At 39.6% G+C, this 13,604-nt stretch overlaps 1 protein-coding gene across 1 annotated transcript; it reads right to left on the bottom strand. All coding sequences in view use genetic code 11, as the record gives it.

The window, feature by feature from the left end:
• Nucleotides 1-12,214: 12,214 nt before the first annotated feature.
• Nucleotides 12,215-12,552, bottom strand: EGR_10259 (hypothetical protein; the record flags this gene model as incomplete). The annotated part of the gene is made up of 2 exons (XM_024499508.1): nucleotides 12,215-12,284; nucleotides 12,338-12,552. 2 exons carry the CDS (start codon nucleotides 12,550-12,552, stop codon nucleotides 12,215-12,217), a joined length of 285 nt encoding a protein of 94 aa, XP_024346080.1.
• Between the last annotated feature and the right edge of the window lie 1,052 nt (nucleotides 12,553-13,604).

The following is a 13,604-nucleotide window of genomic DNA, read 5'->3' as shown; positions in this document are numbered from 1 at the left end:
TACCTTGATGTGTTCACGCATTTTCAAGATGGTCCACATTTTTGTCCAAATGTTCCTTGTATTTTGCAATTGTGGCGCAGTATTTTGCAGTAAATACATTTGTTTGTGGATCCCGCTTCCCCATCTCTTCGACGATTGTCAACTTATGATATGAGTGAATTTAGTCTATGTTTAATCGAAGTGGCGTATATAAACGGCCTCCAGGCTACTATTGGCAAGATGTTGCTTTTAATCCTTAGTCTCAGATAGATGTGAACACTTTTGCCCATCACTTGAGCACTGAATGGAACCCGTACATACCTGGTTTCAAATCTGGCTGTATGATTACCTTGTAGGTATTCAGAGGCTCTATATTGATTGACCCAATGGTCTACGGTGACCTTTCCTGTTATTTTGACATCAGCCTACTACATATATGCACCACATCATGAGCCGCTGATAGTAGTGATGTATGGAAATCGAGGCCATAATCAGAATCCATTGTAACCGTAGCCTGCACTCGCTTAATCTTGTCGCTGGGACTTTCAAACTGCATCTGTCTCTCTGTACTGAACAAAAGATGGCAGTAGGTCTATGCCTTCGTAATCTGTAATCTATGCAACGTCTTCTGAGCCGGATCTTGGTCCTGTGGAATTGTCAGAGAGTCATACTTTTCCTTACTGTCCCATCTCCACTTCGCGGGTCTGTCTAAATTCACTCATGAAGCAGTTGGCTGATTGCCTAGATTATGATACACGCGGCTTGTCCACTGCATTTGGTGATCTGGAGGGCCATTAAAAGTGTCCAAACAGGGCACGAAATGTCAAGTTATTGGGTTTTTTTGCTTAATGCTTCGATCTCATTTAAAATGAAAACTGAATCATTTTGAATAGACAGTCAAGTTTAGTGGAGTGATTTGAGTCGAGTTTTGCTAAGGAGAGACCATTAAAGGCAACCCTATACACTAGACTTCCAACTCCAACTCTCAAACGTCTGACTGTGTCCTGTTCCATAGCACAGTTTGGGACCTAATTCAGCCATGTAGTTTATGAGCTGTCACATGCGACACGGTGATCCATTTAATCCAGAAAATTATATATTAGAGGATTTGATGCCATTTACTTAGTCGTTTCCATTTTTTTACTTTGAAGCCGGGACAGGCAGTGAATCTCGTCTTCCTTATAAAGACACAAATAAGTGTACACAGAAAAACATCGAAAATGACATAATCTGAAGGGAGTTAAAAAGCAGCAGTCTGTTGACTATTAACAGGTTAGAGGAACCCCTCTGACTGTCATGCATCTGTGCCTAACACGTATGACCCACGCCGTGGTACTAGATCCAGCTGCGAGGGCTTACAAAGGGATTGGGTTGAGCATACCAAAAACTTCGGACTTGAACAACAGAATTGCATTCCCTTACAAATTTACAACAAGTCAGTTATCAAATTTTCCCCTTCAATAATATCCTCTGAATATATTGAAATAATCCACAAAACGCCCACTTTTTAAGAGTAAGTTGTAGCAATGCTTAAAACGTCCACAATATAATTATTTAAAAGGTTCTTCTTCTCTGCAGCTTCACAGGTCCATAGGTAATTTTGTTAAAAACCTGGCGCTTTATCACGAGATGGTGGGATAAACCTTTTACAAGATTATCTCAAATTCCTGCACAAGAAAAAATTGCCTAAAACTAATGAGCTGGTGAAGTTGTCTGTATCGGGTTGGCATCCACCCTGGGTTTGAGCTGGAGGTCAAAACAGCACGGTACATCATCTATGCAGACAAATGTGCTCGTAGCTTTCAAACATAGGACTTTGACGTCTGGATAGACCTACATCAGCCTTACTGAGATTATGTCAGCAGTAAGACTTGTATCACCCCCAATTCCAGCGCAGTTGCTACTACCTTCAAGTTTATGGGAGGAAATTTACGGAAATGGAGTGAGGAAACATGCGCATTCTAGAGTATTCATCTATGTTAAATGATGGAGCTTATAAAAAGGCGTAAATTCGACTGCCACTGTGTGACCATAAAGGGCAAGCCATGTAGACCACAAATCCAAATTTAACACCCAAACGTTTTCATGCGACCGTTATATCTCGGTCACAAATGTTAAATCCTTTGGACATTGCACTGGTCACATTCTTTGAAATTGTGACTTCTAACCCACAATGCATTTCAGCACCAGTAAAACCCTATTTTCATATAGGTGCTTTAAGTACCTCAGTGATGCATCCCAAAATTTGCCATCAATAGACGCTCTACCCTCATCCAAACGGACAACCTAGTTTGTCCATTCTTCTACTCTTCAACGCCAGTTTCACTAGGTTTTTTTGTAAATGTTAGTGACTTCCCTTTTATGATTGCAATGTTATAGTAATTGAGGAATAGGTGCTAAACCAGAAAAATGCTAACCAGAAGCCGTCAAATTCAACCCTTATTAATAACTTCTTCATGCTGCAATCCCTATCCTACCTCTCGACCAAACCGCATTGAAGATCGTTCTAGAAAATGGACTTCTATCTTTAAATTAGTTTACTTTAACTCAACCGTCCCTCCTGAAAAGATTCTTGTTCTTTGGAAAAGCCTATTGCATGTATTTCACAAAGTCTGCGCAGACCTCTGTAGACCAACAAGAGAATCACATTTTGCAACTCTAGTTGAACAATCTAGTAAGAAATTTACACTTTGAATGATGGCTCACTTTTGGTAAAATAGAATTTCATCTACAAAGTCTGCTTTGCTACTTGGCCTACGTAAAGTAGACTTCAAGTTCGAAACATTATTTTGAGATCATTGGTGTGGTTCATCCAGAAGCAAGCAATGTTTCGATCCAGGGTAGTTCAACTTTTACTACTGTCTGATAACGCGTTGCTTTCCCTCACTAAAATGCAATTTTCTTCTTCCCTATTTTCTGGTCTCTTGGAATGCCTATTAGGACCGCATTCATGAAGTTCCTTTTACCTTTTACTAATTTCTATTTTGAACTCATGACCAAGCCTTTTGAAAATTGTTTAAAATTTAAATTAACTGAAAGTGGACCATTTCATATTTTATAAGATTCCTCTTACACTAAAATGCCTTTCCCTTTGCAGTAAAATTTGTAGTGGTAAGAATACGCCAGACAAAGCGTATCGCCAAAATTTCGTTTTTTCTACCTTTAAAGTTATCCATTACTCTTCTGAAGTGAGCCTTTTTCAACGGTCTATATAATCCATTCAGACAAAAAGTTGACAACTCTTTATAAAAGTACTTAAATGGTAGTGGAAGTTGTTTAGGACTTATAGTTATTTTCTGAGGAAATAGGACGTTTTTCTCTCTCCAGCATACTCATAATCACTGTCACTGTAAGGCAGTTCGGTTGATCCTTCTCTCTGAACATGAAAGCAGGGTTTTATCTCCACCTTTTGCCGTTCATTTAGGCCTACTATATTTCCTCTTCTAAATGCTTCTAAAGTCACTTTAAATCTAGTAAGTATGCTGTATTGTTCTTTAAATTTTCATTTTTTGACCATAAGGCACTTTTAAGCTAAATAAAAAATGCCTCTCTTGTGGTTCGGATTGAAAATTTCGCTGGTCCAATCAGCTATTTTAACCCAATATTCTCTATCTTTCAGCAATAATCGCTTTGCATTGGAATCTTCCTATCTTACCTTCTGTATAAAATTTGCTTTAATCTAAATGCAGTGGTCGTGATTTTAATAGATACCTATATCAATAAAGTTATTTGATTTTTCTTTAAACTACTCCCTACTCACTGCGATTTTACTTCTTCTTTTGAATTTTTAGCATCATTTGTAAATGCCTCTTCGAGTCAATTTAGACCACCCAATATTAGTCCTCCTAGACCGCCAAATGGTTGGGCGTCAAAGTCAAAGTGTTTCTACACAAGCTGAGGCAACATGTGACAGACTGAAAAGTTAAAAACGTTGGAAACACCCTTTGGAAGGAGAATCCACAGGTTTGGCATGACTTATACCCATAAGGGTCATGCTACTAATTATATGAAAAGTAGGCTATTTTCAATAAAAATTCTGGATGATGCCTGGCTCTCTATCACATATGTTATGACTGAAGAGGTCTTTCAGTATGCAAGTTTGAAACCGTCCCTGTTACAAGAATGCAGAAAAAGTTTGAGATTATTGGCATGGGTGACCAAAGTACTTCCATGCTACTCTTACGGAACGAATATTAATGTTAATTCCATCTTGTCTGTCGTCGAAACAAAAAATTGTAAGCGTGATTGTCAATTAAATTCCATTCATTCCCTCCCAAGCCAACTATGTACAATAAAAGCCACTTTATTTCATGTAGGAATGAAAGCATTTGTAAATCTTTTTCGAAGTGCAAAAATTTTCTTTCGTGATTACATTTGATAAAAAACAGATGTATAAATTGTTTTTTTTTTGTTGATGACTGCAGGAAAAATTGGGACGTAATATCAAGCAGTGATGGAAAAAAAATTAGTTAATTAGAAATTAAAGTGGCGGTTTTGTGAATAGAACAAAAGTACTTTTAGCAAAGTATGTTTTAATATTCCCTAATTATGACTTGCCGCTGGTGCAAAAGTCATGTATTTTTAAGTGTAATAGGCCATCCTTATGTAAAAAGACAAAATCTTGCATTTGTAGTGCGTAAACAAAGCCATTATTGTTTTGTTTTGCAATAGAATACCATATATAAATATGTATTATACATAACTATGTATTTGTATAAATATATTTAAATATCTTTGTGTATGGAAGGTGGAATTTTAGAGCCAGAATAACCGTTTGGAACATAAATATGGGAATAATTCAGTGTCGCGATGGTTGATGTAAGCGGTAGGCATGGGTGAAAGAATTGTGTAATGTAATATCCAATAGCTTAGCCAGGTTCGCAGTCTTCCCAGATTTGTAGTCTAACAATAAAGTGTAGCCAAACCGAAGAAATTGTAATTGTATTAGCGTTTTAGTGAAAAGGATGAACGAGCTCTATAGTCTGCCATGCAAAGACGCCTTCTACTTTCATTATTGGCTTCTGTCACATGCTGGGCTGGCGGCAGCACTTTGCATCCACTTCCATGTGGGCCATGGTATTGGGGTGAAGCTCGGTCTGCTCTCCTTGCAGTGTGAGTAGGAGTGAACGCAGAAGCAGATTGTGAAAAATAGAAGAAAGCTTGTAGAAGCTATTATTGAAGGAAAAGGTATTCGCAGAAATTCCACGCCCTTCCATTGTTGTACCACCTGTCGGAGGCAAAGCCGGCCCAGACTGTTGGTCCTTTGTCAACACTAACATCACTTGATTTGTGTGCGCGACAATGTAATGCAATTTGTTCATTTGCCTCGTAACTTGTAAAAGTTTACCTGAGCACAAAATCATGAAGCATCTATGACTGGTTGCTTAGATTGGGCAGGCACCTGCATTAGTTTAGTATATTCACGGAAGGCATGTGAATGCCTCGTGTAGTTATCATATTGAGTGCTTTCATATTTACACTTGTACTGCCGGTTTGGCCGCTTTAAGCGTTCATAAAATTTGAAGAAGTGTAAATGACTACGGATCAAGAACATAAAACATAAAACGTATGTGTCACCCATCACCTCAGCTTTCGTAGAGTGTTAAGGTGTTAAATCATGTCACATGTAGCTGTGAATAAGGGGATTTGCCCACCTCCATGCCTTTCTTGCCTCTTTACTTTCCTACACAAAGCACAGCTTGGCTCTACACGTAAAGTTGAGTACCCTGTCGCCTCGCCACAAAACGAATTCAAATTTTCCCCTGGATCTGTAAAAGGACTTAAAAACTTCAACTATAGAGATGGAAGAGTGCACAAGCTGCGGGAATACTGATGCCATAGAGAATGCTGTGTTTAAGATGCGTGCATCTACAAGTAAAACGTTAGATATCACCACGCAAAAGTGAAGGCAGAGGATAAAAATGATTTAAAGTTTATAGAAGAATCGGTCAATCATACCATGAAGCTTTCGATCAAGATGGGCTAGGCAAAAAATGACATGGCACTGAAATGGGTAAAAGTGTTTGTCGATGGATGACGGACTGAACACTGCGAGATGCCCTGGCTAATCCTCCCAGTTTTCCCCGTTCGTCCTAATCTTTTTCCCTCTCGCAACCCATAGATTCCTACTTGTGCAAGAATCGATGATGACGCGGAAATTGCTGGAAAGACACCTTGCAGATGCCAAGACATTGACAAACATGGCGGGAAAATTTCCACCGCCGCCCTTGACACGGACGGATCTATCTGATAGATTCATTTACCAAACGCGAACGGGAGTGTGTATGCGCATATACGATGATAAAGTAAAAGAGAAGGTCAAAGTGGACAGTCCTTACGGAGGTTATGTCGTCCTGATTTCAATCTCGCACTGGGGACGATTTGTGAGGCCCAAGAAATTGTTGTATTTTACTGTTTAGGCACCAAACTCTGTTGGTAAGAGTGAGCTACATATAACTACCACCTGATTCTGTCCTTGGTTAGGTTGTCAAACATTCGAATGTGCTTATTATTGCCGTATGTGATGAGGTAGTGTCTTCCACACAACTCCCATGCCTCGCATCTCTGTGACAAAGGTGTGACATGACGTTTATAACGCCCTAGCATCATATTATTAAGTAAAAACAGAAATCTTTGGTATTAGTAAGGTGGATTTGGTCTCCTCTTTTCCTTAGGCGATGGAAGCGGCAGATAGGCCAGGATAGACATAGACTATGGGGTATTTGAGGCTTTTTTGTGTGCAGGCTGAAGCAAAAACTTTACCTCGTCCATCGCCAGGATAATGACGTCTCGGGTAAAACTATGCATGGGCGGGTTGTGACTGAACCCCAAGAAAATTCAGTCTAGATAACCCTGTGCCCTGCTCGGCAACTTCATGGAGTGTCTTGTTGCACAGGGCTGTAATAATGACGATTCGAGTAGCCTTGGCCTCGTGACCGTCTGGGAGGAGGCACACTTCTCTCACGTTTGGACCAGATGCCAAGACTTCATCGAGGGTTGTCTCCATGTGATATACTTCAAGTTTAAAATGAAAAAGCATATCTATGTCTTATCCGAATTAAGAATTTGAGAAATCTCCACTGCGAGTCTGCTTTACCCTTTTTTAAATTTTTTGTGTGCTCTCATCTCTACCTGGGTATGCGTGGATAGTGTTTTTATGGAATTAGGCTAAAAATGACGAAGAAACAGAGGACAGGGGGGGAGTCGTAGAAGCGAAACAAAAGCAAACGTCAGGGGCTTTTTTATGTCAGAGGATGCTAAGTAGTTTTACAATTCAACCAGGTTAAGAGTAAGTTTAGGCAATGAACATTTCTGTTCACTGAAGTGTGATGTAGAAGGGTTTTGCGGGTTGAGTACTGAGGGAAGATACGTGAGACCTGAAATATGGGAAGCAGTGAGGGCTTTTGACTATTTGTAGATGCAGTGGAAACGTATTTCTTTCAGGAATGAAGAGGATGAGAATGCGGAATTGGGACAGTGGTAAAGGTTCCTGCGATAAGGCTAGAAGTAAATGAGTTGCGCCTATTCCTTGGTTACCCGAAGTCTTCAAACTCGCGTCACGCCTTGACGGCGTACTGCTCTCGCTACGGCAACGTTACAGGTTTGGATATGATTCCAGAAGGCGAGAGTGGAAGACCACGAGGCATTTCATTTGTAAATACCACACCGCAGGAAATGAAGGCTGTCCTAAATGCGCGTCCTCATCCTCTGGCTTGGAAAGCACCATCATGCTAGATTTGAAATCAGTTACTTTACCTTTCCAGCATTCTAGGGCATGTTTAGGTAGATATAACTACTATATCGTCTATTTGCGGAGAAGTAGCGGCTTTTAGCGACGACAAAACTGGCATTCTGTTGGTTATTTACAACAATTCTTCTAGATGGAATAGAAGCATATTCAAAACTTCTTTATTTGCTTCTGCGCCATCGCCATCGTGAGGGGATATCCAGCAGCCCCCGAAGCTTTTGTCACGTTTTCTACTGCTGAGGCGTTTCATTTCTAAGGCAGCGGAAATATTTTACGCATCAATGGGGTGGGTTCCCTGACTTCACCTAACAATGATATGACTTGTGGTTCAGCCGTTGTTGACTTCTATAGTAGCAAAATTTTAAATCTCTCCCTTTTTTCAGACGTGATTTTTGCATTTTTTGCATCCATTTAAAGGCATTTTAGTTAGCATTGAACATTGGTGCGAGTGATCTTGTTACATTGTATGTTCCAGTGCCACATGTTTGTGCATTGGTTTGGTGAGTTGGGTACAGGTCTAGGATCAGACTTGGTAAGTTACTGAATGAGTCACTTGACAAGTTAATTTTGGATGAATTTTAATTCAAAGGGTTTGAGCAAAACACAGGCAGTTTTTTTGGACTTCCAGTGTTACCATGTAAGGAATTTGTCTTAATGTTCCATCTTGGGTGCTAGTCAACCACCACACCTATATCTAGGCTGCCTTATTCATATGTGACGCTAGATGTCACTAATATTTATAAGGAATGCCACGACCTTCCATACAGCTTTCTTTGAGCGCGAACTCGGTGCAATCAGTAATTATAAAACAATCGGTAGGGAGCATATGTTACTGATTTGTAAGTTGTGTTTCAGCTAGGAAAATTGAACAGTTGCACACCTGCAAAACAGGTACGATACCCTTTGAGCACTCACATAATTCCATTTCGTGGTGTTGCTCTACTCATCATCGTTGCCTTCAAGTGAGTGATCAGAAAGTCATCCCTACACTTATGACACCCAATTACATCAAAACATTTTAGCAGGCCCAAATTGTCAACCGACTGGCTCCTTCGAGGCGGTGAGATAAAAGGAGGGCAAGGCTAAGTGACTTGGTAAATGGGGAGAAGTTATGCCTAGTGAATGGGATTAAGCAGCCCTCAAACTAGCCATTGGGATGGGGGTTGTAAATGTACTAACCACAAAAACTGGAGAAAAACTTATAGGCGAAAATTCCGGGAATCGACATTACAGTTAGTATGCCATGTGAGCTCGCCCTCCAGGTGGTTGCTTTTGGACACAGGATAGACAAACCAACATCCTTTTCGCCCAACCAATGAACAAGCATAAGCTATGCTTTTTTCTCTAGATATCTGCTAATTAGGAGCAACAGAGCGTCATCTTGGCCAAAGTCTTCTGTAAAACAACATCTGATACAGAGATGGTAGTCTAGCAGTAATTTATATTTGCGCATTAGCTCAGAAAATAAGCAAGAGTGGTTAAGTCCAGTTTCACGGAGTAGTAATATAGCCCCAGGCCGCATGCGTAAAAGGTCACTCGCTATCTGGCAACTTCGAAGCCAGAGGTGGAAGGTTAAAGAGAATGTCGATGACTTCTTTGAATGCTGTGTTTATAATTGTCCCTGATAGCATTTGGTTTGATTGTCACCTGGTTCGAACATAGCCGATGAAAACAGTGGAGTGGAAGTAGGTCAAGTCCAGTCTTAATCTGGATGCAGTACGCCTTGGTAGAAGGTATGCCGCAAATGCATATACAGTGGCATAGACCGTGGCACTCTGAAGTGTTTCGATTGGCCACAAAGGGCACTGGCAGCGGCTAGAGCAGTGTGATGGACCGTCACGCACTTGAAGGTGCCCAGCCGCAAGTGGTACTCTAGATAACCATTGGATTGATCATCGACGGACTCCCGCAGTTGGTTGCTTTACCTCAAAAACTGTCAATTGGGTGCATGCGTGCGTAGATTTGCTTGATAGACTTTCACCAGTTCCCCTAGGTCAGCTGCTCCAAACCCTCTTAGACATGAATGAGAGAACAGCGACCACTCTTGAGTCAAAAAATGTTGCAATGACTTTGTCAATGGTACTTTTGGAGGCAGAAATTGGTTAGTATCTAATAAAAAGGATGCAAAGTCTTGATGCTCTTGGCACCAGGACGAAGACCGTTGGGATGTAGGGTGAATGTGGGCAGAGGAAGTAAACGTACTTCCTAAAAAAAACAATTCCGATGGGTCTCCCAGACGACTAACTTTTGCTGACTGCCAAGTAGCCTGGAACCTGACATCCTCATTTAGCTCTCCCATTTTTCGATACCTGCCTATCCACTATCACATATGGATGCAGTTTAAGTCCGCTAATACTAGGAAACCAATGTCAACCATTGGAAGACCAGCCCTTGCCTCTGGCAGTCCTAACTGCCCTACCACCTGGTGGCGTAACAAATCCAGTAACCCGCCCTTAATCTTGGCTAACTCCTGTACGGACGTCCTGTCAACCAAGGCGGTGCAGCAGGCTTAGTGCTCCTCTCTTCCGCCTTTGACTTCACTCCCTTGGCTTGCTGAGCACATATTGTATTGGCTAAAAGATCAAGGTTACTTGGATTTAGAGTTGATTTCTGCTTAGGATCTATTAACGTTCGCTCAACTAGGCGGCCCGTAGTCTTTGACCGCTTCTGTCTCAAAAGGTACACGCAGACGATGATGTATTATACAGTTCCTTGTCTTTTTTAGTGCCGATCATCGTGCTACCCCTATGGCCGGTATCTATAAGTTATATTTTTGTGGTGTTTTATCCTTATTATGCGAACCTCGTCCTCAAGACCTTCCGAAGATGCATCTTTGTGGGGACGTATTTTGTTGTGATAGACCGAAAGAGGTTATTCGTTGCTGGAATGACTTTCATCACTCAGAATACGTACGTTTAAGTGGATGTACTTCATATTTGTGTTTGTAAGCACATTTTCTTTTATTTAAATAGGACACGAAATAATTCGGCCGTTTATTTAACGCCTGATTTCAGCAAGGGGGCCGCTTGGGTGCTCCTCCATTGTGCCTTTGCCACTAGCCGCAGACATACTGAACTTCCAATTCATGTACTCTGCCTGAGTATTGCGTCTATCTTCGTCCTCGAGGAAGTCTCGGAGGACCGCATCGGTGGAGGTTGGGATCAGTTTAAATCTTAAAGGAATTAAATTTATCTCTGCTGCTAGGTGGTGGGACTTAGTGGGACAAAGAAAGTGCATATACTGTGGATGGAATAAGTAGTTATGATCCCTCACAAAAGGGCTGACATTGTGGTCCGCTTTCGGCAAATGCCCTGTCCCGTTTTCCGCAACAAGACCATTACCAACAAAAGCAATATTAACCATAAAGTATCCAAAAAAAATTCATTACGTATCTGTCCATTATATCCGTATGCAGTTATCAATGATATGGATACACAGTATATCTCCCACTTCTTTATTAGCTGAATAAAACCCAGATAGATATGGCTGGCTAGCTCTGAAGTGAAAGCAACCTAAGAAAATGGAATAGAAGCGCAATCTTATTCCCATGGAACTACGTTAAATCCCATCCTTTGTTGCATTGTTTTACTCTTAGTCCTGTTTTCCTACAACTAGCTATGAACAAGTGCGAAGGCTAGGTTTTTTTCCCCAATCCTTAAACCAAATTCCTAAATAAGATTGAACTCCATAACTAGTAAAATTCGCAAGAAGGGTTAGTCACTTTGCCGTTAAGGATCTCCTTGGTTGCATGGAAATTCGACGATTGACACGGTTGGCTCGTGGGTGTCTTTGTTCACCATTGATCATGTAGTGATGGCTTAAGCGGAAGGTTGATCAAGGGGAGCACCAAGAACCACGCGTAAATGAGGAGAGGAGCCTTACAATACGCTGGTTGCTTGTTTAAGCATCGGTTTTGGTAAAGGACCTACCTAAATGCTCCAAGATTGTCATTTTGCCGGTTAGACTGGCCCTTCAATCCATTTCCATGTCAAATATGTATAGTCTGCTCGAGCCATAATGTGTTCTTCCGTCTTCCAGAAAGTCTCGGGGTGCTACATCCCTATACATATGTTTGTATGCTGCGATTTATTTTATGGGTGAATTGCATTCGTGAAATAATATGCATATACTTTCAAGCTTGTTTATTTTTGTATATTTGTTCTTAGGTTAGGCTATATCTATCTAGTTCTTCTGCAAAATTCCAGTAAAGATTTTCTTAAAGGTACGTTGAAGGAATATAATTTAAGGGACTTTAATTCTACTGCCATTACTTAGTTTAATTTCTTGTTTTGTCTAAATTCATTTTCATCACTCGGGATTTATCATGAGGTGTATCCAAATCTGCATAGATTGTCTTATCGTCACGTGTCAATCAGATTCTTAAAGAACGTAAGTGGTTTTATGCATGAAGATTGTGCACAACTGATTATAAATACATCTCCATAGATATGTGATGGTTTGCATGATTTTAAATTTTAGAAATTGAGACTATGCTTGTACGTAAAAGTAAATTACATTGTGTATTTCAAATTTTGAGAGTTTAAGCACATGAATGTACCTGTAAAACTGCAAAGGAATATATGCATTGTGCATTTGTATAACTAAACTTACAGATACATGCCTATAAAATTGTAACTGTGTGTATTATAAATTTGTGAATTTTTCCACTTATATATAATTTTAAATGACTTCATAAATCTCAAATTTGTGAATTTAGGCTTATTTCTAAATTTCAAGTGTTTTTTTGCCAAATTTGGCACATATACATACAGGTGTGAACGATTATGAAAAATTGTTCGTATGTACAGTGGCGTGAATAATTGCATATATCCAGTTTCTGAGATTGTGCTTATATATGCACGTAGGTGTGAATGATTTTACACATTTTAACTGCGTCAAACTGATTTAAACCTGTACTAGTGTGGGTTTAAATGGTTGCACTATTTTAAAATTGTGAAATATGGTATACATTTACCAGTGCATATGATCGCATGGGAATCAAATTGTGAAATCGAGCATAGATATGAGTATGTAGAAGTACAATAGCACACATTCCAAAAGTGAAAATCTATACATTCTGTGGGTATTAATTAATTTCCTTCAATCAGTTATACGCAACTGGGTTTGAAGGATTGCATTTCTTTCGATTTTGCAAAGTTAGGCGCATACATTGTTATAAAGTTGTAAAGGAATATATGGATATGGTTTGTATTTGCTCAAAAGAGCATAGACATATAGGTCTGAATGGTTTGTGCATTTTAATTATGCGAAATCGACCATAAATATTAGGTATTATCTAAGTGGATAGCCGTATTTATTAGGGATTTGTGTAATTAAGCACGCAAATATATGTATGTGAACGGTTGCGTGTCTTCAGGCTTTTTTTAAAGTTCATGTTTATATATACATGCGTATAGGTGTGAATGTGCAGGTGTATTCCGCATATTCTATGTACGGAATATATATGTATATATATGTATATTCTATACACTTTGAATCTTTGCAATTGATTGTAACTACTAATTTCTAAGTATGAATATTTGAATGTATTTCGAAGATGTCAAATTTGGCATGTATTTAGCTGTGCCATGTAAGCTATCCTATGTATTGTAAATTTGTAAATCTGTGCATTCATATGTATTTCTAAAATTGTGTGCATCTGTTTCGTTTTTGTAACATCAAGCCTACTTATATCCCTATAAGTGTGCAAAACATTCCGAGGAATTCAAATTTATGAATGGACCCATGCATCTCAAATTTGAGAAATTTGTCATAAATTTATATCTGTGCAGGTGCAAATAATTACATACATATGGAGTTTGTGATATTAAGCATCTGTATATCTGTAAAGGTGAAAAGATTGTGTGTATTTGAATTT

This window comes from Echinococcus granulosus (genome assembly GCF_000524195.1).
Source record: "Echinococcus granulosus chromosome Unknown EG_S00203, whole genome shotgun sequence".
Lineage (NCBI taxonomy): Eukaryota > Metazoa > Platyhelminthes > Cestoda > Cyclophyllidea > Taeniidae > Echinococcus > Echinococcus granulosus.
The sequence above is the reverse complement of the archived record's forward strand: the minus strand, read 5'-3'. Positions and strand labels throughout refer to the sequence as shown.